This window comes from Phaseolus vulgaris, chromosome 2, assembly GCF_000499845.2.
Source record: "Phaseolus vulgaris cultivar G19833 chromosome 2, P. vulgaris v2.0, whole genome shotgun sequence".
NCBI lineage: Eukaryota > Viridiplantae > Streptophyta > Magnoliopsida > Fabales > Fabaceae > Phaseolus > Phaseolus vulgaris.
Genome location: NC_023758.2, coordinates 42,975,421 through 43,002,414, shown reverse-complemented (window position 1 = coordinate 43,002,414; position 26,994 = coordinate 42,975,421). Strand labels below are relative to the sequence as shown.

Below are 26,994 nucleotides of genomic sequence, written 5' to 3'. Positions count from 1 at the left end.
TTACAAATCACAATCATTTTGTTTCAAATGCAGATTAGTTTCATTTTCAATCCTGAATCCAAGTTGGATTAAGAGTAAATTCTGCTTGCTTCAAACTATAAAATGTGTGGTTTTATAGTTTCTTATTCTTGGCCAGCAACCTCAGAATTCTGGTTGCATGATTCCAAATGTGTAGATCTCACCTTTAAACAAAGGAATTATAGATGAATTGCTAGAAGTAGAGATACTTTACCCGGATGCCTGAAAAATAAATTGCTCAACTTTGCCAGTATTTGCGGTCAATTTGTTTGCCTCAAAACACATAGGAAGCCAGGTCTTCGTACCAGTTAAGTATCAGTTTGAAAATAAACCAAAATACTGGAACTAGCAGAGATAAAAATTGAAGAAAGAAAGGCTTCGACCAATTTGAAATTTGCTAAAAATTCTCAACTGTCATGAGATTTTATCGAGATTACGATAGCTAACTCAAGTATCGTATCACGGTACCTTTGAAGGTTTCGCACAGTGTAAAGGCCTGATCAAGTCATAACTTTACCGTTCCTCTAGGGCTCGCCCCCACAATAGCCAACTAAAACTAAGGAGCAAAAGTGTAACAATAGCAAAGGCAAAATGTATAAAAAACTTGTTTAAATATCAAAGGCAAGCTCTGACAGCTCTAACATATATAAGGTGGATTAGGAATCTGAAATAAATCAAACTTTTAGTGCATCGCAAGACAAATTGTCTTTCACAACAATGCTATGCCTAATTCTTTAATTGAAACAAAAAACTATTCACAACAAAAGGCTAGATCCAAAATTTCCTCTAATTTCCATTACATCAACATAAACAAAACAAAGTCTTAACACAATTAATGAAGACCAATACAATGATTAAACAGTTGCTATAGTAAATATTGAAAGTTTATATAAGATGCTTCAAGTAACTGCTGGGATTGCAATCATTTCAACTACCACTTTAACCATTTTCAAGCTATAAAGGCATCTAAACTATAAAGTCATTTGAATTTATCTTTTATAGTTAAAACTAATTACTAAGAAGCTTCATGGAGGCATTAAGAGAACAAAGGACGAAACATGCAATCGAAAAAAATCTAAAACAATACAGCATTATGGACAAGAAAAAATGATGTATTAACTTTCTGCATCTCATAATTTACAACAATGCCTTTGGCCAGATAGCATTCCATGTCTGAAATCATCTATTATGATACTGTCAAACTAACCATACAGAACCTACAAAGATCAACAAGAAAGCTTTCACCTCGTGAAGTTTGATTTCTTCTACTTTGGGACGAAGTAGTAAAAGAAATAGTGTAGTCACTGGAGTGAAGAATCAATATAACCTAATCTGTTGAAGATGTATCAGTATAGGAAATATATGCTGCAGGAAAGATACTCTTCCTGAAATTAGAAAGCAACATATGTTGAAAAAAGATATTGAAAAGTAATTGCCTCCCTTTTCACCTCAGAAAAGGCCTCATAACTAACAAAGAAGAATGCCGGCTCACATTAAATAAAAAATTTGCAAAAAGCAGGCTAGAATGGCAACTTTCTATTAGAACTTAAAGAATGCGACTTTATCTGTTCAAAGGTTCTAACTGAACTTCCATTCTCGCAGAAGGTAAGAACTCTTTATTTGCAGTTGTTCTGGATTGACTCAAGAGATCAAGTGAATCATCTTCCTCGAGATTACCAAGCACCCAATTGCTTCTTTCAAATATCTGACGCCTTATTCGCTGCCTTTCATGGTATTCCAAATAAAAAACAATCAATGCAGCAATTAAGAACCAAATTGCCAAAGCCCAACTGAGTCCATGGACATTTTCCACACCATATCTGTCTCCTAGATGCTTCAAACCAGTAAAAAGTGCAGCAATGCCAAGAACAATGGCACATCTACCAACAATTGCGTGGAAATATTCCCAAATAACCCTATTGAAGGGTGCCTGCTCCCCATTTGCTGGTTTTTGAGGCCTTAGGAAAGCATTTAATGGCTGTATACAGGCCAAAAATATAGTAGTAAATCCAAATTTAACATGTGTCGAGCTGACATAAAAACCCCTAAGCTCAGCCACAGCAAAAAGAAGGGCAAGTAGAACAATTACCAACCCCGAGTATTGCAAGTAAACATGAATCCGGTACCATCCATCACCCTTAAGATGTTTTAAGTATCTGGCTGCTAATATCCCTCCAGGAAACAGGATACCCCAAGCAACAAACATCATAAATCCATGCACAGCTAAAACCGGAAGCAACTCCTGCTCCGCCTCAGCTGACCCACGCAGCAGCTGAACACGGATTGGCCTATTACTTGTACTAGAATGCATATTCCTGTCAGTAAGATGGTCATTAGTCCATTTAGTACCCATTGCCCAAACAACTTTGAGTGGAGATGTGGGATCAATAATATTTTTACATTCTACCCTCCTCTCCCGCCTACAAGATGGGTCCAAGGGACGCGTAAACTCCAAAGTAATGATGCCATTTTCTGTTTTACACCTCACATGTGTCAAATTCTCCCGTGTACGATGCACGCTTAAAGCGTTTTTTCCATCAATCCAGTAACTGTTTACATGTCCAATACCAGTAGCATCCATCCAACCCACATACACATAACTGTTCACCATACCACTTCCAAATCCTATGGCAAGATAACCACTTTTTTTCTCGCCACGAGCTGCAATAGATATAGAATCCTTTGACAGTGACCAAAAGAAGGTAACCTGTTGATCATCCAATACGACACTGTTATTATACATATCTGATAGACCCCCATCAACGACCTCAACCCTCCAACCCATTTTCTGATCATACAACGAATGGTAGTAGATGTTATCAGGAGTGTTCCTGTCAGGAGCCCAAACTAATTCTGTAGGACTGGCTTGAACTCCATGGGCCTCTGGACCACCAGCATAAATAGTCTCAGTCTGATTCCTCATCGTTGCATTTCCACCAAGCGGATCTGAAGTAATATAAAGTGCAACATCATGCCCTGCTTGGATGGAAAACTTGACTGGCACCCCTCTTTCCACTCTCAAGACAGGAGCTTCCTTTTTGTTGATGTAAAGAACCTTTGCAGGATTTGGAGGATTGGGGTAATGCATTGCCGGAGCCGAAGATACCACCAACGGAACATTTCCATCTGCAATGATGACACCTTGATCTTCTTTGTCTTCAGCATCCAAGGGTCCCTTACAGTCATTCACATGCTCCGAGATATTCAAAACCAAATGACCAAAGTTTTCAGCCCCGTGATTCTGAGGAAGATAGTAAGGATTAATAGTATCAGGAGGCTTAATAGGCCCCAAAGCCCAAATAACCTTCATATTTGCAGTATGATTCACCGGGCGATCATAATTTCCTTTAACCTTACTCGTATGCCATCTGTATCTAACAAAGGAAACCCCATCACTCCTATGTCCATAAACCAACATCGAACTGTTTGCTAAACCCACCCCATCAGGCCCTTCATAAACTGAATCCGGACAAACCCCTTCAGCAACTCCATCACCTTTTTTCGCACACTCACTATACTTTGTAATGAAAAAATCATCCACAAAGGGTAACCCATCTTCCTTAAACCCTGCAACAGCAACATCACCACCAATCATGAGATCAGAATCTTCTGCGCTGGGGTCAGCCCACCCAAAAGCCATGTAATCGGTGATCCCAATCGCAGCCTCCAACCCAATTTCAAGAGACTCACCAGACACATTCAAACTCCACCTCAACCTGAAATTCTTCGACAAAACCTTGCAATTCTCGAACACCGTCGGAGGTGACTTACCGGGGTCCTCCCTGCGAAGCACGACGTGGCCGAAATCGGAAGCGGCGGTGCGATCCCAGACGGCTAGGACGTTGATCATGCTCCACGAAACATTGCTCAGCAAATGCACATCCAAGGTGGAGTTCTTATAGGTTTCGTTCAATCTGTCGTTGGAAACAATAAATCCGGCGGTGAGGTTATCGAAACCAGAAGCCTGCGCACCCCACCAGTGGACGTCGGAACCGGGAAGCATGTCAAATTGGGAAACCCTAAAGGAGCAATCGTCGGTGATTTTGAGAGATCCTCGAAGCTGGTGCTGAACCATTTCAAACTGGGACTCCGAATCGATGAGGGAGCTGTCCCGAGTGCAATTCGGAGCGGGATCCGCATACCGGAACAACAACAAGAAGTGCAAGAGGAAGGGAAGGAAGAGGGATCTGCGAAGCATGAGGGGTGCAATTGTTGCACTGTCACGCAAATCGTGTTGTGGATCGGAATCCACGGTGACGCGCAGTGCAGGAAGGGGTGGTGATCGTGTTGTGTAAGCGGCGTGGAAGGGTTGAAGTAGATGAGACGTTTGTGTTATTGTTCCAGTGGAGAAATGAAGAATGTTTTTTTGGTTTTAAGGAGTGAAAATGGAGTTGTATTGTATGCATCACTGTCGTCAGCTCATAGAATGGATCTCACGAGTTGTCCTCAGTCAGGGTTTTACTTCGATTCCTACTTTCTACTATTTATATTCTCATTATTTATTCTATTCTATTCATCTTCTCCTAACAATAATTTCTGTGAGGATTATTATGTTCAAACCATCACTCCTTTTGCTTCAAAAATCAGATTATCACTTAAATAAGTTTTTTTAAATCACTTATCTATAAATAAATAAATTTTTATTTAAAAAATATGATATAAACGACAAATCTATTTAATTTTTTAAAAAAAATATTTTTTAAAACAAACAATCCGTTATATCTCAAATATTTTTAACCTTTCACTTGTCTTAGGGAATTTTTTGGAATGTTTTGCATTAATTTTGACTAAAACTAAAATCACTTTATACATACTTAAACAACTTTCGAATTGATTTAATTTTAGCTTGATTTTTTTAAAATCAATCATTTAATAAAATATTATTTAAGTTAAATAAATTATTTATATTTTTATTAAAGTTGACGCTCGCTCCATTTTGTTGGCTCAACTTAATTTATACAAAATTCAACTTAAGAGATTGGTTCAACTTCACCATCACATATTGGTGGTTAAATGGACCAATCTATATTAAATTAAAAAAAACATTAATTCCACATCATTTAAGTTTATATAAATTTAACGTGCATAAAAAACTTAACAAAAATAAAGAGAAACAGTAGTAAATACTTGGATAATATAATATTTTATCATTAATTTTATAAAATAATTTGGAAGACCTAAAATGTTATGTGACAATACAAATATAAAATTGTAATTAGATTAAGTGTTTTTTTATGTGAGACTCTAAAAAAATTTAGTTTCAATCATTGTGTTACGTGTACACGAAGACTTAAAGGTAGATAGTGAATACTCAAAAGACGAATTACAAAATTTATGATTAAGGAAAAATGAAGGTATGACTAATTTCTAGGAGTTACAAAGGAAAGATTAAGAAGGGCCAAAGAAGTTAGGGAAGAGATTAAAGCAAAGGAGAATGAAAGACAATGTTCCTCTTTAGTAAAAATATTAGTTTTTTTTTTTTAGTTTAGAACATCATTACTTTTTTTACTTTAAGAAACATTACACTTTAAGATACATGACAAATTTAAATTAAAGGTTGAAGTTTCTAATATAAACTTGAGGGTTAGAAATATTGTGACGGTTATAACTAGTGAAAAGTATAGTTATTAATGAAATTATCGTTATTCTATTCATCATTCTAACCTTTGTGTAGTAAACTTGTAAAACTTTCATTAGAAGTTTGTAAGTTGTTTTTCCTATAAATGAATTCGTAGAGTGCAACTCAACGAGGATATGGTGTTTCTTATGGAACGAGTTTCTAGTTGGCCTCCGATGAGAGGGGGAGGTGCATATGAAAAAGACTTGTTGATGTTTAAGTCAGTAGGAACACAAAGATAGTAAGTTCTTAACAAAATGAGAGCTAAGAGTATGAGATAAGATAAATTGTACTTCCTAGAGAGTAGGTATTTATAGAACTCTTAGATGATGGTCTTTAGGTTGGCCGTATGTTTGTCATTCATTGCTTCATAAATAGTTGGTCGTCATTAAAGACTCATTGAGTATGTTATTTTATTCATAATGGTCATTGATGGCAATGAAGGCTCGATTAGGGGATGCATATAGTCACCCCAATCTTATGGCAAATAGGTACATAAGCCCCCCGCTCGGAAGCTGAGGTGATAATCTAGTGGTGAGCAACCAAATAATGAACGAGTTCGATTTAGACCCATTTGGGTTTAGTGTAGGTCGACCATTGATTTTGATTTTGAGTAATGTCTGTTAATTGGTTTAAGATTGATAAAGATTTGTCGATGTTCGTGTTTGAACTCGGATAAGTATTGTTGATTCAATGACCATTTGGTCTTGGTGAGCTATCTGACCATTTGGTTTGAGGTAGCAAAATCCCAATGTAGACATTACTTTAAATCATAATCAAGGGTGTCTAAAAACACTTTGTAGAAGAAAAAAAAACATAAATAGGTGCTTCAAACTTTAGAGATGTTCGGTCAATAACACCAAGAAAATAGATCTTACAGATCCGACATGCACCAACTACAAACACATAAATAGATGGACAAATGAAAGATAGATATTGAGAGAGAGAAGCAATGACACATGACCAATTATGAATAAAAAATATTAGTTGTTTAATGATTTGTTCTGGTACGTCAATATAGTCTCACATCACTTAGCAGTTGAGGCTAAAGGCAGTTAATATACTCGTTCCTCCTTCAACCCACTGATACGCCTTTTAAGGACAAAACCGTGATGAAACTCCAAATTCTAAAACTGATAATATCTCAGATGCAGTGATTGACTCTAGCGATTTAATTCATGGTTGGACTTAGCATTAGTTTAGCATACCATGATTAGTTATATTATAGTTAACTATATTTAGATACTAATTGAATGTTAATTTGTAAGATTAATATAGTTTCCTCTCTAGAACACCACTTAGGATAGATTATAAATAGGTGTTTGAAGACTCTTTCAAAAATTGATATTATATTATTTTAGATTTGTGAGATTTATAAATCTTTCTTGAAAATTGATATTATATTATTTTAGTTCTCTTAAATAACTCATTTAAGTGTAAATCTTTTTTAGCATTTATCTTTCACCAATGTGGTTGTTTTTCATCCCTTTCTTTTCATTTTTTTAAAAATATTTTTAGCCTCTGTTATCTACATTTTCCTTTAGTGGTTTAACATATACTTTTATGAGTTTCCATTTAACTTTTCTTTAAAAAACTTGGAGTTGATAAGTTTTTCTATGACACATGAGTCTTTATCAATCTCTTGTTTAGTGTGTATTTTGTTACCTATTAATTTGCACCTTGTGCATTAGAGGTTGTATTTTCTTTACTAGGAACAATTGAAATGATATTTCAAATAACCTAACAATGAATAATAGGTATTAGCCTCCCAAAATGGAAATATATATTATAACTAATTTTATTTTCTTAATGTTTGAGGAGTGAAAGTAGCTTCTGAAAGAAAGTTTAGTAGATAAATTGATAATCCATTGAATATGAGTCTCAGATATAGAAGAATTATAGTTACTTTTGAAAGCTAGTTATGAAAGATTGTTTGCAATATATATATTTTTTCATAATGATGTGTATTTTATCAAAATATTTAATATCAGATTGAATTGAATTGTGTTTTTCATTTTTTTTTCTAAAAATTACATCATTAATTTATATCTATTGCGAAGTAAATTTAAGGGTTAACTTATACTAAAAAACTAGTTTGGTAAAGTAAGATTTACACTAATTTATAGATATATACAAAAGTTATAATTTAATCTTATTTATAGTTGAATGAGATCTCTAACACACTTCATCATGTCGGAAAAATCACACATTTATGTCAATAATACCGAAGATGAAAATTCAGAAAATCCAATACTAGATAATACGATATATTCAAATATTAATAAAAATAATTTTATAATAATTTTTTATATCATATTAAAAAATAAATTTAAATTTAATTTATTCTCATAAATTTGACTTAATAAAAGGACATTTTTACTCATTTATACCAACCTTACCTTTACTATTTTCCCTTTCGTATTTTTTCTCCTCTACAGTATTCAAGTTTTTTTTAATAACTATACTATTCTTAAAAGTGAGTTGTCAGATCATTTGTTTAAAGATAAAAACACACACACTCGTCCATATCTCACTTAAGAAAATTTTATTGTATTTTTCTTAATCATTTCTATTGCATTTTTTAAAATTTTCTAGTGGTCTCTTAATGGTTAGCATGATCCTATGATAAAAAATAATATAAACAACAATGGTGTGCATCTAGGCACAAATCGCATAATTAATTTATTAATTTTATAATATTTTAAAAATGAATTCAAATATTAAAATTGAATATAAAAAACATGACTATAATTATTTTTATAGATCATAGAGTATGAATAATGAATCCTTGTGTATCTCGCACTAAACAAGTACATTTTAGGGTGCGGTACGAGTCAGGGATCATGAACTTCGACAGTGATATGCAACAATCACTGACTTCATTTCTCCACACGAAGAAGAATAACACAAACACAAACTAAAATCACCCCAACACCTCCGCCACCACCCCATCCTCAGAACTTCGCCGCCGTGGATTCCGATCCACACAATTTGCCTCACTGCAACGATTGCACCCTTCATGCTTCGCAAATCCCTCTTTCTACCCTTCCTCTTTCAATTGTTGTTGTTGAGATATGCGGATCTCGCTCGCAGTTGCACTCGGGACAGTTCTGTTGTCGATTCGGAGTTCGAATTCGCAATGGTCCAACATCAGGTCCGAGGATCGCTCAAAATCAAGGACGATTGCTCCTTTAGGGTTTCCCACTTTGACATGCTTCCCGGTTACGACGTTCACTGGTGGGGTGCGCAGGCTTCAGATTTCGATAGTCTCACCAACGGATTCATTATAGCCGACACCGGATTGAGCGGAACCTACATGAACACAACTTTCGATGTGCCTTTGAGGAGCAATGTTACGTGGGGCATGATCAATGTCCTCGTCGTCTGGGATCGCGCCACTGCCTCCGATTTCGGCCATATCGTGCTTCGCAGGGAGGCCTCGGCGAAGCTACCTCCGACGGTGTTGGAGAATTGCAAGGTTTTGTTGAAGAATTTCAGGTTGAGGTGGAGTTTGAATGTGTCCGAGGACTCCCTTGAAATTGGGTTGGAGGCTGCGACTGGGATCACCGATTTCATGGCTTTTGGGTGGGCTGACCCCAGCGCAGAAGATTCTGATCTCATGATTGGTGGTGATGTTGCTGTTGCAGGGTTTAAGGAAGATGGTTTACCCTTTGTGGATGATTTTTACATTACAAAGTATAGTGAGTGTATGAAAAATGGTGATGGAGTTGCTCAAGGGGTTTGTCCTGATTCAGTTTATGAAGGGCATAGTGGGGTGGGTTTAGCAAACAGTTCAATGTTGGTTTATGGACATAGAAAGGATGGGGTGTCCTTTGTTAGATACCGGTGGCATTTGACTAAGGTTAATGGAATTTATGATCGCCCTGTGAATCGTTCTGCAAATATGAAGGTTATTTGGGCTTTGGGGCCTATTAAGCCTCCTGATTCTATTAGTCCTTACTATCTTCCTCAGAATCACGGGCCTGAGAATTATGGTCATTTAGTTTTGAATATCTCGGAGCATGTGAATGACTGTACGGGACCCTTGGATGCTGAAGACAAAGAAGATCAAGATATCATCATTGCAGATGCAAATGTTCCACTGTTGGTGTCTTCTGCTCCAGCAATGCATTACCCCAATCCTCCAAATCCTGCAAAGGTTCTTTACATCAACAAAAAGGAAGCTCCTGTCTTGAGAGTGGAAAGAGGTGTGCCAGTCAAGTTTTCCATCCAAGCTGGGCATAATGTTGCACTTTATATTACTTCGGATCCGCTTGGTGGAAATGCCACGACTAGGAATCTGACTGAAACTATTTATGCTGGTGGTCCAGAGGCCCATGGAGTTGAAGCCACTCCTACAGAATTAGTTTGGGCTCCTAACAGGAACACTCCTGATCACGTATACTATCATTCGTTGTACGATCAGAAAATGGGTTGGAGGGTTGAGGTGGTTGATGGCGGTCTATCTGACATGTACAATAACAGTGTAAATTTGGATGATCAACAGGTTACCTTCTTTTGGACATTGTCAAAGCATTCCATATCTATTGCGGCAAGGGGAGAGAAAAAAAGTGGTTATATTGCTGTAGGATTTGGAAGTGGAATGGTGAACAGCTTTGTGTATGTGGGTTGGATGGATGATACTGGTACGGGACATGTAAACAGTTATTGGATTGATGGAAAGGATGCTTCTAGCATACATCGAACACAGGAGAATTTGACGCACGTGAGGTGTAAAACAGAAAATGACATCATTACTTGGGAGTTTACACGTCCCTTGGATCCATCTTGTAGGCGGGAAAAGAGGGTAGAATGTAAAAATATTATTGATCCCACAACTCCACTTAAAGTTGTTTGGGCAATGGGTGCTAAATGGGCCAGAGACCAACTTACTGACAGGAATATGCATTCTAGTACAAGTAATAGGCCTATCCTTGTACAACTGATGCGTGGGTCAGCTGAAGCGGAACAGGATTTGCTTCCTGTTTTGGCTGTGCATGGATTTATGATGTTTATTGCATGGGGTATCCTGTTTCCCGGAGGGATATTGGCCGCCAGATACTTAAAACATCTTAAGGGTGATGGATGGTTCCGGATTCATGTTTACTCGCAATACTCGGGGCTAATAATTGTTTTGCTTGCCCTTCTTTTTGCCGTTGCTGAGCTCGGGGGGGTTTATGTCGGCTCAACACATGTTAAATTTGGATTAGCTACTATATTTTTTGCTTGTATACAGCCAGTAAATGCTTTCTTAAGGCCTCAAAAACCAGAAAATGAGGAGCAAGCACCCTTCAAGAGGGTTATTTGGGAATATTTCCACGCAATTGTTGGTAGATGTGCCATTGTCGTTGGTATTGCGGCTCTGTTTACTGGGATGAAGCATCTGGGAGTCAGATATGATGTGGAAAATGTTCATGGACTCAGTTGGGCTATGACAATGTGGTTCTTAATGGGTGCTTTGATTGTTATTTATTTAGAATACTACGAAAGGAAGCGAATAAAGAAGCAGATATCTGCAAAAAGCAATTGGGTGTTTGGTAATATTGAGGAAGATGATTCAGTTGATCTCTTGAGCTCAACTAGAACAACTGCAGATAAAGAGTCACTACCTTCTCACAGAATGGAAGTCCAGTTAGAACCCTTGAACAGATAAAATTGCATTGCCTGTTCTGACAGTTACCTGATTTTTGCAAATTTCACGTTTAATCTGCGAGCTGGCGGCTTCTTTATTGGTTATGTTATGGGTGTTGTCGGAGGTGAAATGGGAGCCACTTACTTTTTTTGACATATATTGCGTTCTAGTTTCTATGTAGATTAGCTTTCCTACAGCATATAGTTCCTATAGTAGTGATACATCTTCAATAGGATAGGTTGTATACTTCATTCCAGCTGTTACACTTACTTTTCTTATACTTCTTCCGATAATCGAAGAAATCAAACTTTACAAGGTGAAAGCTTTTTTTTTTATCCATGTAAGTTCTGTATGGTTAGTTTGATAGTATCTTTAGATGATTTGAGACATGGTATACTATCTGACCAAAGGCATTGTTGTAAAATATGAGATGCAGAAAAATAATTAAGCATCATTTTTCTTGTCAATAGCTCTCTATTCTTCACAGATTCCATGTTCTTGTATCTTTCATCTTTGGTTCCATTAGAGTGTGTTTGAATAAGAAGTTTTGGGAGTGTAATCAAATTTTTAAATGTTTTTAAAATTCAAGCATGAAAATATAATGTTGGTATCAAATTCAAAGAATTTTTAAAATAATGGGGATTTTATAAGGAACTTTTATGAATGTAAAATGAGAGAATTTCAAATAACACCAAAACAGAGAATTTGGGAATTCTATGACCATAACTACCCTCGCTCCCGTTTCTCATTCACCCTCACATGAACTTGCCCTTGCTCTAAAATTCTCACCATGAGTGCTCCTGAGCACTCTCAGACAAGTCAACTGCAGGTAAGTAATGTTTTAAGTTGATACATCTCTTTCAGGCAAATCATAATTTTCAAATATACACACCTTTGTCACAAGTGGTTCTGCTTCAATACTGCAAACTCTTGTATTGCTTCTGGAAAATTCTGCATCTTATATGTAGCTTGATCTTGAGAATTTATTGCTACCTCCGACCACCCAGTGGTGGGTTTGCAAGTGCTAGATTCCACACTGTTTGAGGTTTGATATAAGTCAATCCCGTGCTCGAAGGAATACTGTGTTTTTGAATGTCTTTATTTACCTTCTTTACTCTTGTATTATTGTTACATCATCATTAAAGTGTTATTTTATCTAATAAGCTTTTGAAATTGTACTTAGTCAATGTTTGGACTTTGGACCACTTGCTAATATGATTGGGTCTAAACCAAAAGACGTTCGGTACAGTATTTTACGAAAACAATCCATTTCTTATGAGTACCAATCAGAGCCTTTCTCAAGTAAAGAATTGTCAAAATACATAGACAATGTTACAGACCATGCTTGTTTCAGGGTTCAATCTTGCATTCTCCCGAATCACATTCCTAGTAGTTTTAAAAATAATTAAAATTTAATTAATTAAAAAATAAAAAAAAGTGTAAAAAGAAATGAGAAAAATGAAGTGGAAATAAAAAACAACTTTAATTTCTATAGAAATATAGGATACAAACCATTTTTTTCAGCAGGAATAAAAGTTATCTAAACACATGAGATTAAAATCTGTTAAAATTTGTACATACCCATCTTAGATCATAATACTAGCTGCAAAATCACTTCAACCCATTTACCAAATGAAGTGAAATATGTCGACTAACAAAATTTTAATTATGGAAGTATCATTCTTTAATTAGTTATTTATTATTATTTTTACTTTCCTTGGTTTTATTTTATACTAATTTTTTTTATCAATACCTTCAAAACGACCGTATACTAATTAAATGAATTTAAATTAATAAAATGAAAATTATATATAATGTTTTTTATTTTTATTTTTACATATAAGTTTATGTTACTCAAACATTTTACTCTAAAATGTTTTTACATTATTTTTTGTATCAATAAAATTTCAGTCCTTGAAGAAAAGCTTATTCCTGTAGTCTCACTCCTCACGCTGTATATGGCTACCCTTTCGCTCACACTTCTTAACTGTGCGAGCACCGTCGAGAATCCCCACACCACATTTTCTTCATCCTTCTCCACTCTCGCTCGCAGTAAGTCCAAATTCCTCAACCGCTTCTCTGTTTATTTCATTCAATTTCTGTTTCTTTCCTTGTTTCATTGATTTGTTTCTGTTTACCCAAATTACTTAAATAGAATAGATGAAGAGAAAGCCCAATAATTTTGTTTCAAAGTTCGGTAAATTCACTATTAAATTTAATTTGGACTGCATTTAATTACCTAAAAGGAACTTACCGTGATTGAGCTCACGCCTCGAATTCCACCTTTCGGCTAGACATTGAAAAAGGGGCAAAAACATCTCGCGTGAAAATTTTATCTGTAAAAGTTTCAGCAGCTTTAGAAAACTTGCAAACTACGTTTTGTTAGATGAGGGTGAAGATGGTAAAACTAGGAGAGAAAATGAGGAAAATAAAATAAAATAAACCTTTTTTATATAATAAAATTAGTATATATATAAGGTAAAAATAAGAATTCAGAAAAGTTATACAAGATAACTTATACAAATAGGCCTATGCATAAATTATTATAGAGAATTTTTTCTTTCGAAAGATGTTTATGATTGATGAGCTTGTCCAGGTTTGAAATATAGAACCATTCACGTGCTTAGCTTTTTGAAGGAGTTGGTTGGTAGTTAGATTTAGAGATGAAATATGGATCTGTTGACGTGCCTTTGTTACTAAATAGTGTAGAGTTCGACCATCCTTCCCCATTGTTCTCATAAAAGATTAATTTAAGTATGAGATAGGTGGGTTTGTGCATCATCAAGAGTGCTATTTAGTGTGAATAATTTTTATACGATTTTTCACGAAATTGATTTTTTAACCAATAAGAATGGAGGGTTTGGGTACGATATGTATGAAGTATTAGGTTTGATCTTCATTCCTGCCATTTTACACACACAAAAAAAAATTATCATTCAAGCTCCAAGTCCAAAAGAGTGTTGTGAGGTGATTTGCTTGAGGTGTAATAAAAACATCATGAGCCGTCACCTACTAGCTGAAACTTTTGGGATTGTTTTTTTTTATAGAGTTTTTTTTCTTCCTATGTAGGGAGTAGATACAGCACATGCTCTTTTGCCAAGAAATCATTGAGGAAATCCAGAAGAGATGGACCAGAGGCATCCGGAGATATCCTAGATGATAAAATTGTTCAAAATGACAACTTGGACACTTCCTTTAGTCCAGCTGCCAAGAATTCTAACCCTTTACCCTCAAGGAGTGCTGTGCTTCAAGCTTGCATAATAACTTCTGGTCTTATAGGTGCTTTGGGATTAGTGATTCGGCAGGTTCTCTTCCTTTTATGCTTTGCTACATCAGTTTTCCCCTTTGCTGCACTTGCATGTTTCCTACTTTGTTGTCTATCTTAATGATATAAACTGGATTTCATATGAAACTTAAGTATGTTTATTTAGCCATTATGAAGGGTATTTCAGTGTAATCTTTCTTTCCTTTATACACCACATTATTTGGGAGAAATAACCTGAGATTGAAAGTTCTAATCAACTTTTTTTTTCTTCTAAAAAGGAGACTTAAAGTTTGTCACAATTTGAATTCTCATTGTTATATGTGGAAATTCGCATGACACAGGATATCGTGTTCATTTTGCACTTCATTTTTTGTTTTTGCAAATTGCAGGTGTCTCATGTCGCGTCCGTGGAAGGATTGCCAGTCTTAGACTGCTCTACAGAAGTATCATGTATTACACTCATCTATTTCTTGGTTCTTACTATTAGTTGTGGTTCAAAATTACATGGATTTTTTTCATTAGAAATTGGTCTTAAAATGATATTGGTTATCAATAACTATTTTTGAACTCTTAATTGCTTAAAATAACAGTTATCATTAAAAATTTGTGTAATACTTAAATTCATATGATAATGTTGGACTGAAATTTGGGTAGAAATTAATGAGCCAAGGGGTAGATAAATTTGGATATTTTTAACAATAAAACATGAAAATTAAGGCTACGTGTATGGTGCTATTTATTGTGACGTTTTCAGGAATACTGACATTACATTCAATTTTTTAGATATGATATTCTTCTAGTTGAACGCTAAGGCTAATGTGCAGGGGGAACCAGAATTATATGAGAGTGAGAACCAAATCATACGAAGGGGAGAGAAAATATATTATAAAAGTTAACTCTTATATAATGTAATAGAGATATATAACAATTGTTCATAAAAAAATATGTAATATTAATAAGGCTTAATTATGTTTTTAGTCTCTAAAACTTGGAATATATTAAGTTTTAGTTTCTCCAGATTTAAAAAAATCATTTTAGTCCTTTAAATTTTAAAACCTGTTCTAATTTCTTAAACATTAAATTTGAAGGACTAAAATGATTATGTTCAAAACTGTTTTAGTTTCTAAATAGTTAATTTGATTGATTAAGTATATATTTTTCAAATTTGCAAGAATAAGATAAAAATTTTATAATTTGGAAACTAAAACTGAATTCACCTCAAATTTCTAGAATTAAAAACATAACTAAATCTATTGATAATATATGAACATATTTCTCTTGTATGTAAGAAAAATATTTATACTTTTTCAAATAAGTATTTTTCTTAAAAAAAATAATATAACAAGTATTATTTTGATATATAAATAATTATGATAATAAAAGAAAATATTTTTGTCTCTTAAAAATCAAGTTGTCAATAATTATCTTAATATTCATAATAAGTTTGTCCTAATGGTAAATATTAATAAATAAACTTTATTTCTTAAATCAATAGTAATCATATCAACTTAGTATAAGTGGAAAACTAATATGGTAGCAATTGCAATCATTTATAACTTTAAAAATAATGAATTATAAAAGAAAAAAAGTACTATTTAAAAATAATAATAAAATATTTTATCTCAAAAAGGAAAAAAAATGATATCTACATTAAAAACTACATAAAAATAAAATATATATTTAAAAAGAGAAAAAAAATCATTACATTCAAAAGTAAAAATATAATACCTAAACATTATTGTCTCCAAAATTGTAATTTAAAAATAAAAAAGTAATTTTATTAATATTAAATATTTTCTGTAATAAAAAAACTAATTAGAAAAAGTTCAGGGGGAGCCTTGCCCCCCACTGCCTAACCTACCTCAGTCTCTGCTAATGTGCCATCAACTTTTTTAATTGGTTTAATCATTTTTATGACGAGAATATAACTTAAGTGTGTTTGTTTCTTGGTTAATGTGCAAAGCTATCATGTATAGAGCATCATAAGATCTTTTTTTTCCTCTGCAGTTGGTTTTGAATTGTGGCATCTTGAGTTGATTATAGGACTTGTAGTGTTAATATCATCGTGTCGCTATTTGCTATTGAAGACATGGCCAAATTTTGCAGACTCTAGCGAAGCAGCCAATAAGCAGGTAACTGAATCAAACCATGGCTCTGAAAATGTTCTGTAATATTTTGTTAGCTTAGTTTGTTGTTAGTGGATTGCAATTTAAAATGTAAATATTCTATAGAGGATCATAGTAAGTTGAGTAAAAAGGTGCATCTGACTAGAAATCGTTTCTTCTTGAGATAACTTTTTTTGCAAGTCTGTTGCTTTTGTCATTTTTGTGTTTTAGTCTGTATTAGATACACCGATGCTTTGCTGAACTCTGGAAATACTTTGCTTTTCTGAATCAGGTCCTTAGCTCACTTCAGCCTTTGGATTATGTTGTCGTTGCATTCTTGCCTGGTATTAGCGAGGTTAAAAGAGAGCTACTTTTCTTGGCTCATTTCATCTTTCCTGTTCGTTACACTGATATCACATATTACTACTTAAATTCCAGGAACTCCTTTTCCGAGGAGCAATTCTTCCACTTTTGGGAACGAACTGGAATAGTATTGGGATTGCTGCATTGATCTTTGGTGTTTTACACCTGGGCAATGGTCGAAAGTTTTCTTTTGCCATCTGGTGCATATCTTTTAATTTCACCCATTTCCTCTCTCTGTTTTTTTCTCCCCATTGGTTGAAAATTATTTTACCGTATTTGATTCACATACTTTATTCTTCCAGATTACCCTTTTGTTTAAATCACAATTTTTTTTCCAGTATTGTCTTTGTTAGTTCTGATTAAATTACAATAATATTGTTGTCTGTGTTTTAGGGCAACTTTTGTTGGTCTTGCATATGGATATGCTACAATTTTATCTTCTAGCATTATGGTTCCCATGGCTTCTCATGCGGTGAACAATCTGATTGGAGGGCTTTTATGGCGGTACACGTCAAATACTCCAAACCAGGAATTAAATGAGTGATTGCCATCTTCAAAGATAAGTCACTGGCTCTCTATAATGTAACCCTCCCTGCCCTGGGTTTGATGTATATGTGAGTCTTGTGATAAGGAAATCATGGAGATCAATCGAAGAAGGAAGTTTGCAAATACAACAAGTAATGGAAGCACTGCTCTCCTCCATTGTTTAAGGAAAAATTCCTGTTTGTATATTACATATTATTTATAGATCTCTGTTGTAGTCCTCTAAAAACATGCCATGAAATTAACTGTAAATAGATAACTGTAATTTTTAATGGCAACGAAGTCACTTAGCTTCCTTGTTACCAATTTGACTTTATTTGTCTCCCATTTTTGGAATATGGCCATATTGGCTTGGTTTTTGTTAAGCCTTTGAATTAATGTTCTCCTAAAAATAAAACGGAAAATAAACAGAAAAGCAAGTCACCCGCGTTTTGGACGGGTGTGACACGCAAGGAAGGTAAGACCAGCAAGATTGTTGTTGGTGTTTTAGGGCTTCTCTTTCTATTCCTTACCCCTTTATAAATGCTGCACCTACCAGCCTGCTTTTAAAACCATTCTAATTCTTCTCAATCCCGTCTCTCTCTTTTCTTTTTCTTTTTCTTCTCTTTTGTTGTCTGATCCTTTTCCCCTGAAATTTGGGTAACCACCGTACTTATCAAAAGTTCAGTCTAAATGGCTTCGGTAAGATCTTACTACAATGTTATAATGCTATTCATCTCTAGCCATCTTGTAAAAGATGTCAAACTTTGTTGTTGTTATTATGATTATTCTTGTTATTATATAAAACAAAGCCGAAACGAGGCTTAGCTATGTACCAGGTTTCCAGCAATTCTTTGTCGTTAATGATGAGCAAAAAGGGTCTTTCTGCTTTTCATCTTCGGTGAATAATTAATCTGTTTTGACGTAAGCATTTATTTCTTCATGTACAGTATGAACAAGAAGGAAGGCCACTACCCAAGTTCGGGGAATGGGATGTTAATGATCCTGCCTCAGCTGAAGGATTCACTGTTATATTCAACAAGGCCAGAGATGATAAAAAAACTGGCGGAGGAGGATCCGTACGTGTTCAATCACAGCGAAGAAATAATTCGCGCAAGGATGATGATAAATCCGCCAAGGTACGTATGAATAACATAAGAGTTATGCTATTTAGTATCAGAAACAACATACTTATAAATTTCCCACCAACACATGTGCATGTGTTTTATTGGTTTTTGAAAGTTAAAAACAGATAAAATAAACTTTCCTATTACACCGAAATCATGGGAATGAGTTTTTGTGGCTGTTTCTTTTTTCAATAACAAAAATAACTGTCTATAATGAAGTTGAATAGCTAATATCATAATTAATATATACATATATATGCTTTAGGCGCAGAAGAAGTGGTTTTGCTTTAAACCTTAAACAAGGATAAGTGTGTTTCTCGCTGCTTGGGACGTACGTTGATTCTCTTGGGTTTTCTCCTGAGGCCACATCTGTCTCCAGACCACGGATTAGAGATAAAAAAGGAAAAGAAAAGAAATAGTAGCAGTCTGCTGAAATCATTGTTGTAGCTTCTAGTTGTTCACATGTTTCTCCTTTGTACGCAACGGCACAAAGTAATATGTAAATAGAAGAATAAAAACTACCTTTTGCAACGACAAATTAAGCAGATATGTCTGCTTTTGTTACTTTCATGATGCTGATGTGCTCAACTAGGCAACATTTTGTCTATTGTTTTTTCAGCTTGTGCCATCTTTCTAGAGGCTTCTTCTTCTTCTTCCTCTTCTTCTACTTTTTTTTTTTTTTTTACATTTTAATATGACGATTATGGCTGGAGTTGTCGAATGAATACAACTGTGAATTCTTTATGCCACCAGCAGCATAGTGCTGACCACGTTTGGTCGAAAGTGATGATGACATGTATTGAATATTTTTAATATATAATTATACTATACTATACTATTATTGAAGGACTTGGTACTCATTGATGTTTGTCAAATGCCACAAAACATGGGGTACTGGTGAAAGTGAAGCATCGTGTTTATTTCTTTAACTTATATCTTCATCCTGTTCATCTTAAAGGAAAACTAATCAATAAGTCTTTCAAAAATTTAGCTCTCATAAAGCATCTTTAAGCAACTAGGAGTTACTAGTATTAATATATAAAAGTAGTAAAAAAAAGCGAAAAAAAATCAAAGAAAAATTATTAAAAACGAAATGGTTGAATAAAAATAAAATAAAGTATTTCAATATAATTAATTGAGATTATCATAACAATTCATTCATTTGTCAACGTCTTCGGAGTTGAGATTTAAGTAGGTACTAAGTATAATATTTATAGAATACAAATATTCTAACTACAGAAAAATTTATAACTTCTAATAATCTTTTCCATTAATATTTTGATCTTTAAATTTTAATGTCAATGTCGTTCGGATTTTCATTTTTCAAAAACTGTAATATCTATTTTTTTTAAATGAAGATCGAAATAATTTGGAAAGTTACAACTAGTTAAAAATGAGAGTAAAAGTTCCCAATCAATGCTCAATTGGGCACAAAATAAGTTACACATATTATTTTGATCTTTAAAAGATTTGAATTTGGGTTAGTGACGACAAATTTTAATAAATTTATTTATTTTATATTAATTTAGTCTTTTTTAAGTATCTTATCATTTTCATTTTTTTTATCAGTAAAAAAAATATTAAATAAAGAATGTTAGAGGTACTTTAACCATATACAAAAAGATTATGTATATAAAACGTACTACGTCAAAAAAAAAAAAAACCAAAATTATATCCAACAAAACTAGAGTTCATTAATAACTTATTATATACCCTTACGTTGTTTTAAACTTATTTTAGTCTTTTTTAAAGATAACATATAAAATAAACTTGCAAATTACTTTCTCTATCTTTGTTTACAATATTTTTCCTCAAGACTAATTATCTTTTTAACATTTTTTTTATAATTATATGGTGCTTTGCGTTAGTTATGTTCTGTCTAAAATATCCTTAATTAATAATTTTTTAACCAATAAATAATAAATATTTGAAACAAATGAGATATTCTCTTTCTCTCGCTACTCTTATTAAATTTGGAGAAGCTGAGTAGCTACAAGTTACATAATTATTATTCTCTTCCGAGCATTAAGTGATTAATTAGGCGATGATTAATTTAAAAAATATTAAGGGTAGTTTTAGAATAATAGTAAAATATATTGACAAAATTAATATCAATAGATAAACTAACTATTTTTTTTAAAGAGTGTGAAATAATTAGTCTTATAAATAAAGATATAAAAAAGTACATAAAAATAATCAATATCATTCTTCTTTATTGGTTTTTTATGTAAACTTATTAGATTATATTCCAAATGGTCTTGAAAGAGAAAAGGTTGGAGAAAATGATGAAATGAAATCCTAGTTCAGGTAGTGAGAAGCGGTTATATGGGCAATGCTGCATATACCTCGAAGATATCGTCACCGAAGGTCGTAAAGCAACCATGATATGAAAAACTATACTCCAATAAACTTCTACTCCATACACATTAACGCAATTTGCAACTTCTAACAAACAATGCTACTCACATGTCATCACCACCCTTTCTTACATTCTCCTCTTTCACTCTGCGCAACCACCACTAACAGAAACAACAACCTCTCACTCTCTCTCCCCATCATAACCTCGCTCTCCCTCCACCTCGCCACCCCAAACCTTAACCACACCGCTCATCGCTTCAATTCTCTCACAGTCCGCGCCGAATCCTTTCCCCTCCTATCCCAACATGTCACCGCCGATTCCAAATTTGACTCTCTCCTTTCATTCGTCGAGTTCTCCTGCCTCCTCTCTTCCGCCGTCGCGTCCTCCGCCGCCACCGTGGTCGCGGCATCCAAGAACGAGCTACTGGCCAGGATCGGCACCATAGCCGCTCCGTTTGGCCTCGCGATGCTTGTGATCGGGGTTTCGGTCGGCGTTTGGATTCGGAGGCGGAGGTGGAGGCGCGTGTGTGTGGAGAACGGGAAGGGCGGGTTGGAGGTTAACTTTCTCCAGAGGATTGAGAAATTGGAGGAGGATTTGAGGAGTTCCCTGACGGTTGTTAGGGTTTTGTCAAGACAGCTCGAGAAATTAGGGATTAGGTTTAGGGTTACGAGAAAGACCTTGAAGGATCCCATAGCTGAGGTAACTACTCTGTCTTTTTAGGCGCGTGATGTTTTTGAATATGGTTGTTTGTTGAGTGAGTTAGCTTGTATTTCATTCACCGAGCATTGTGAGGATCATATTTGTAATGCATGATTGGCAACTTCTAATGGTTAAAATTTCTGAATAACGACAACTGAGCTTTAGAAAGTGTAGAGTAATATGATGTGATATGATTTGTCGGATGATACTAGTACATAGGTCATGTAGTAGTGACAGGAAGCCTCTTGATACAATAAGGCTGATAGTATAATAGCTTTAACGATTTTAACAATGGTAAGTTGGTGCAAACTTTGAAGAATATGATTCATACAGCCCTTCAAATTAATGTTCGTGAAAGACATAAATATCCTTCATTTTCTGTACAAAGTTCTTATTAGGAAAATAGATTCGTGGAATCGTCACTGGATTCAGTTCTATAGCCATAGTCGAGGATCAACTTTCCTAAAAACTTAATCTGTTCCGTAAATGATTTTTATACCTTCAACACTTGCTTATACTAAAACCCTTTGAGCTTTTAGTGTGTGCTTTTGGAAACTATGCACAGGTTTATTTTATCTTGCGTTGAAATCTAACTTAATTTAGAGTTGGGGCGGGAAGGGTTGAATTGCAATTCTAATTACTTGCGGTGTGTTTGGTTGCTCATCCGAGATTAGAGAAGATTGATGACATTCTGTTGAAGCTAATTCTAAAAGCTTTTGCTTCAATTTTATGGATTGGATGTGGAAAATACTTTCATTGTTAAAGCACCTAAAAACACACTTGTTTATAGATGCCTTGGGATCATGTGCAACACAAACTTGTACCCAAACCTTAAGTTGTAAGGTGGAAGCCCTATAAATGGGTATTTATCTAATGCTGTTCAAACATTCATCTCCTTCTTCATTAGATTTTGATCTTTCTTAAGCATCATTTTATGTGTCATCCGAATTAAGATTCATATCTTCAGTATCCTTTTGCTCCTTACTGCGCTCGTGTTAGCCATTTGGTTCATTCAGGTTTCAAGCATTTTTACTTGCTTCTTATCATCAGCTGCCCTTGTAGTTGCTGTTACTTGTGTCAATTCTTCATTGTCATCCCCAAAGAAGACTTCATCTTCAACACATTCATCAATATTCATTGATGGTGATCCTCCACTGTTCTCAAATTTGATTTGTTTACAGAACCCTAGGCTGCTAATAGTCAGTGGGTGCTTGAAACCAATTATTTTTGTTTACACTATGTTTAGACCCCATAGCATCACAATTAGCAAGTTATCTTGTCTTTCTGGTCATTTTACAAGTATCAACAGTCAGCACTTAGATTGACTAGTAATTAAATTCAATAAGGCACTAAAATTGACCAAGTGCCTTGGTAAAGTTGATGGGTAGTGTGGTAGTACCTCAACCGCCAAAAGGAACTGAACCTGTGGCTCTCGTGTCTCAGATGGGCCTTTAGATTCCTTTTACTATAGTGATTTACTTTCACAAAAATTACAGCCACAATGCTGAGCAGAAAACAACAATTCACCGTCATATGGCCTGATCAGCAGTATGAATATAGGAGTGGATTGTCGTGGTATTTGGAAGTATAATTTCTAGTCATTGAAGTATAGCTGAATGGCAGCATCCCAAGATAGATAATTGGAGTTAGAAAGAGTGTCAGTTGTTGGAGTTGTGGAGTCAGATACCATATAACTAGACACTTTTGTTTTGCTGATTGAGGTAGGCATCATAGGTGTCATCATAAAATCATATTGAAGGGAATCAGGAGATATATAATTGCTATCAACCAGAAGCAGAAACACTGCAATCCTACACAAGAACAATGCCAAGCAACACCAACCAGTTCCAAACAATGGAAGTAAAATCCAATTGGGGAATATACCAACAGAGCACAACAAACCTGGTAAGAGATTAGGTTCAAAGAGGCCAATCTAGAGACTAGAGAGGAAGGCCGGAAGAGCATAGCAAAGCCAAACCAAGGAAAGCTTTGATGAAGTGATGTCACTCCATTTCAGTGACAGACTCGGACATTAAGTCTGGTGGTGACAAAACTTATCTTACTGTACATGGAAAAAAGATAGTATGATAAAAATTACCATGATGGTCTAGGTTAAAGACAGTGAAGCTAAAATGACAACTTAAAACTGTAGTTGTTTTAAAAATCTTGAAATTGGTGGGAGCGTGTGCCCCCTCATCGTTCTCTATTTGATGTTTACACAATAGAACACACATTTGAAATTGTCTTTGGTACTTCTTAAATGAAATTTATTGTAATAACTATTCATATTTTAGTTATTTTTAATATTTATTCTTCATACTTTTCTGTACGCCTTTTTTAAAAACAAATTTGCATTGCCATTTATATATTATCTTGGATACAATACACATGACATGCCCACATGGCCATTCCTTTGCCACGGGCATTGGTTTATGTCTATGCAGCATGTGCTGAAATAAGATTTTTGTAACTACATTTCATTTTAACTCAATTGCTAGTACAAGGAAATTTCAATTTTTTATTAGTAAAAATTAAGTGTACTCTAACTTTATGTTTATTAGCCTCCCCTTATTTTGAGTGAATGCTTGAAGTTTATTATATGGAAAAGATAACTAATTATTTGTTCATTTCTTGAAGACCGCAACTTTGGCCAAGAAGAATTCTGAGGCTACTAGAGCATTAGCAGTGCAATCAGACATTTTGGAGAAGGAAGTTGGTGAAATTCAAAAGGTTTTATTAGCAATGCAGGTAATCCTACCCCCCATGGTATTAGAATTCTGCATGACAGTGTAGGATCCATTTACTAATCAAATGTGCACGTTTATGACTGGACTTTGTTGTTTGAATTATTTTGTTTGTAATTTTATCATATAATAATTTAAGTTAAAAGATTTTTTAGTCTTTATTGTGTTCTTCAATTTTGGGATTTGGTCCCTATTTTAAAAGTTTGTTTTTTAGCCCTTATAGTTTAATTTTTTTCTAGACTTTGTTTGGTCCCTATAGTTTCTTTCCATTTAGGTTTTTTCATATAGTTAATTAGACATTGATCTTGAAATGTTATCTCTTGAAGGGTAAGTGGCGTATTGGTGATAGCAGTAACTAAACCTGGAAAAATTAAACTTACTTAGATTATAGGGAACAAAAAGTATATTTATATTTTTGTCTTTAGTTTATGCGGTGTATGTTAGCTAGCAACCATGGGATAAGATATACTCAAATTTTAGGGGTATGTTAGCAAACTTTTGGACTCATGGCCTGTTTGTTTTACAGTTGGTAGAATTTTTTTCGATCGCCCAGTATAATTGGGATATGTATTCAAATGAGGATGTCTCAAATTTTGCAGTTGGAAAACATATGTAGTGTGGGAAATGCGTGGGTTTAGGATGGGTATATTTTGGCGACTCCTACAAACTACTAAATTTTTAGGTCCTTCTAATACCTTGTTTTTTCATTTTTCTGGTAATGTAAAATGTTATTTTTTGACCTTGGTACCAATTTGACCTTAAATATCTAAGAAAAAAACTTTCTTGAACACTTTACTTGTCAAAGTATCCTCATTTTTTTATCATCAGTTTGAATTGTGTTAGTTGTGTCTGAACATTCACGTAGGAACAACAGCAAAAACAACTTGATCTGATTCTTACAATCGGGAAGGCTAGTAAGCTATGGGAAAGCAAACACGAAACCAGGGAAGGCTAGTAAGCTATGGGAAAGCAAGCACGAAACCAGTGATGGACAAGATACATTAGAAATGTCCAAATCTGTTGAAGATGTAGTAAAAGAGGTGCACTAAATATGAAGATTACGTTAAAATTAGAGGAAATTCCTGAAATTTTGGAGTGGCAAATCATGGTGTAAGATTCTATGTTTTTTTGCTAATCATAGATTTTTACTCAATCAAAAGTACCAAAATTGTCGGCACATAATTCATGGCACAACATTTTTGATCCCTTGTATGTTTCTGTTTCATTGTATGTTAAAATGAACCTTCAATTTTCACTAATAAATTTGGTCAAGGTAAATTATCCAAAATAAATATCGAGGCTAACAAGCTGATTAAATATCTTGCCGTTTTATAATAAATAATGAAAGGATCTAAACCCTAAACCTGGTTCTTTACAAACTAAATATTTAATCTGTTTAAATTAGATGGTAACTGTGATAGATATTCACATTTAATTTAATGAATCGTTAGCAGAACAATTTTTTAAACGCACTTGCACAATGTTACCCAATGTTTGGTAGAGAGGGGGGGATGAAGGGTGAGACACTATTATTTCTTATTTATTTTTATTTCTATCTTATATCTCTTATTTTCTTTCAAATAAGTCAAATAAGAAAATGCTATTTTTTTAAAAATAACTCCTCCACCCTAGGTTCTGAGATAGTGAAATGGAATCATTTGCAAAAAGTAGATCGATATTGCCTATTATATCCTGATTATAAGCCAGCTTCCTTGTCATAGTTAAAGCTCTTATGCATCTTCCTTCAAAGAACAAAATAGAATTTGGTATAGATATTCTAAAATTCTAGACAAGGTCAGTGGACAGAGAATGTTTTAGGTTTCAAAGTCATTTCACGGGGACATGGAATAGCAAAACCCCTGCTCTGCTTCTTTGTCTATGTATCTTCTCACGTTTCACACGGCTCATTATATTTTCGGTTAACTCCCACTGGGTTTTTCTATTTTTTCTAGTGAAGACTCAATTTTACCTTGTATCAATTGATTGAATACCGATGAGGACGTGAAGTGTGGTTTTAGCTTTGATCTGAATTTAACGGGTGAATTGGAGAGGTTAAAATTGAGATAAAAAGAGAAACAATTTTTTGGGGTACTACGCAAAACCGGCTTGGGTTGCCTAGAAGGCTACAATGCAGTTTGCAATTATTCATTTCCTTGTTTGTGGTCACAATTGTCGAAACTATCAACGCCACTAAATCCGGGATTGCATGTGAATGTGAACCCAAGCCATGGTACTTTGTTTAGAAAACAATAATAAAATTTATGTTGAGTATTCAGAGCAAGTAAGGAATTGGAAGGTACATGTAAGAGAGGCAAAGCGATGGTGTCCTTATCTTTTGCGATACCTTTTTACTCCGCTAATAGTAAAAGTAATCGAATCCTCGATTAGAAAAATGGCTTTAGTTGTTTTTTTATGATGATCAGCACATCATTTGATTTGTGACTAGTAGAGTTTAGAAGAAAGAAAAGGGTAAAGGTGTAGAAAATGGAAAGATTTTGATCTTTGCAGAGACGTCTTTTTACTGCTCTCAGTGGCAAGAAAGA

General features: G+C 34.4%; 4 protein-coding genes across 4 annotated transcripts; 3 read left to right on the top strand and 1 right to left on the bottom strand.

Annotated features, from left to right (window-relative positions):
• Positions 1-1,109: 1,109 nt before the first annotated feature.
• Positions 1,110-4,484, bottom strand: LOC137812343 (cytochrome b561, DM13 and DOMON domain-containing protein At5g54830). The gene has a single exon (XM_068614284.1). The coding sequence runs from the start codon at positions 4,214-4,216 to the stop codon at positions 1,580-1,582; it is 2,637 nt and encodes an 878-aa protein (XP_068470385.1). The 5' UTR covers positions 4,217-4,484; the 3' UTR covers positions 1,110-1,579.
• A 3,883-nt stretch (positions 4,485-8,367) lies between these two features.
• LOC137812344 (cytochrome b561, DM13 and DOMON domain-containing protein At5g54830-like) lies at positions 8,368-11,734 on the top strand. The gene has a single exon (XM_068614285.1). The coding sequence runs from the start codon at positions 8,655-8,657 to the stop codon at positions 11,286-11,288; it is 2,634 nt and encodes an 877-aa protein (XP_068470386.1). The 5' UTR covers positions 8,368-8,654; the 3' UTR covers positions 11,289-11,734.
• Positions 11,735-13,158: 1,424 nt separating this feature from the next.
• On the top strand, positions 13,159-17,849 carry LOC137812342 (uncharacterized). Its single transcript, XM_068614283.1, has 7 exons — positions 13,159-13,319; positions 14,337-14,572; positions 14,922-14,982; positions 16,540-16,664; positions 16,930-16,992; positions 17,076-17,200; positions 17,394-17,849. Exons 1-7 carry the CDS (start codon positions 13,226-13,228, stop codon positions 17,542-17,544), a joined length of 855 nt encoding a protein of 284 aa, XP_068470384.1. The 5' UTR covers positions 13,159-13,225; the 3' UTR covers positions 17,545-17,849.
• A 3,054-nt stretch (positions 17,850-20,903) lies between these two features.
• On the top strand, positions 20,904-25,663 carry LOC137812340 (uncharacterized). The gene is made up of 3 exons (XM_068614282.1): positions 20,904-21,707; positions 24,345-24,455; positions 25,317-25,663. The coding sequence occupies exons 1-3, from the start codon at positions 21,105-21,107 to the stop codon at positions 25,404-25,406; spliced, it is 804 nt and encodes a 267-aa protein (XP_068470383.1). The 5' UTR covers positions 20,904-21,104; the 3' UTR covers positions 25,407-25,663.
• The last annotated feature ends 1,331 nt before the right edge of the window (positions 25,664-26,994 follow it).

What these genes read in the sequence shown, in the direction of transcription:
- LOC137812340 (XM_068614282.1), top strand. Translation starts at nt 21,105, where the DNA reads ATGCTACTCACATGTCATCACCACCCTTTCTTACATTCTCCTCTTTCA. An exon ending in TGAAGGATCCCATAGCTGAG is followed by an intron (nt 21,708 to 24,344) that starts GTAACTACTCTG and finishes CATTTCTTGAAG; the next exon opens with ACCGCAACTTTGGCCAAGAA. An exon ending in AGGTTTTATTAGCAATGCAG is followed by an intron (nt 24,456 to 25,316) that starts GTAATCCTACCC and finishes ACATTCACGTAG; the next exon opens with GAACAACAGCAAAAACAACT.
- LOC137812343 (XM_068614284.1), bottom strand. Translation starts at nt 4,216, where the DNA reads ATGCTTCGCAGATCCCTCTTCCTTCCCTTCCTCTTGCACTTCTTGTTG.
- LOC137812344 (XM_068614285.1), top strand. Translation starts at nt 8,655, where the DNA reads ATGCTTCGCAAATCCCTCTTTCTACCCTTCCTCTTTCAATTGTTGTTG.
- LOC137812342 (XM_068614283.1), top strand. Translation starts at nt 13,226, where the DNA reads ATGGCTACCCTTTCGCTCACACTTCTTAACTGTGCGAGCACCGTCGAG. An exon ending in CTTCTCCACTCTCGCTCGCA is followed by an intron (nt 13,320 to 14,336) that starts GTAAGTCCAAAT and finishes CTTCCTATGTAG; the next exon opens with GGAGTAGATACAGCACATGC. An exon ending in TCTTGCCTGGTATTAGCGAG is followed by an intron (nt 16,993 to 17,075) that starts GTTAAAAGAGAG and finishes CTTAAATTCCAG; the next exon opens with GAACTCCTTTTCCGAGGAGC.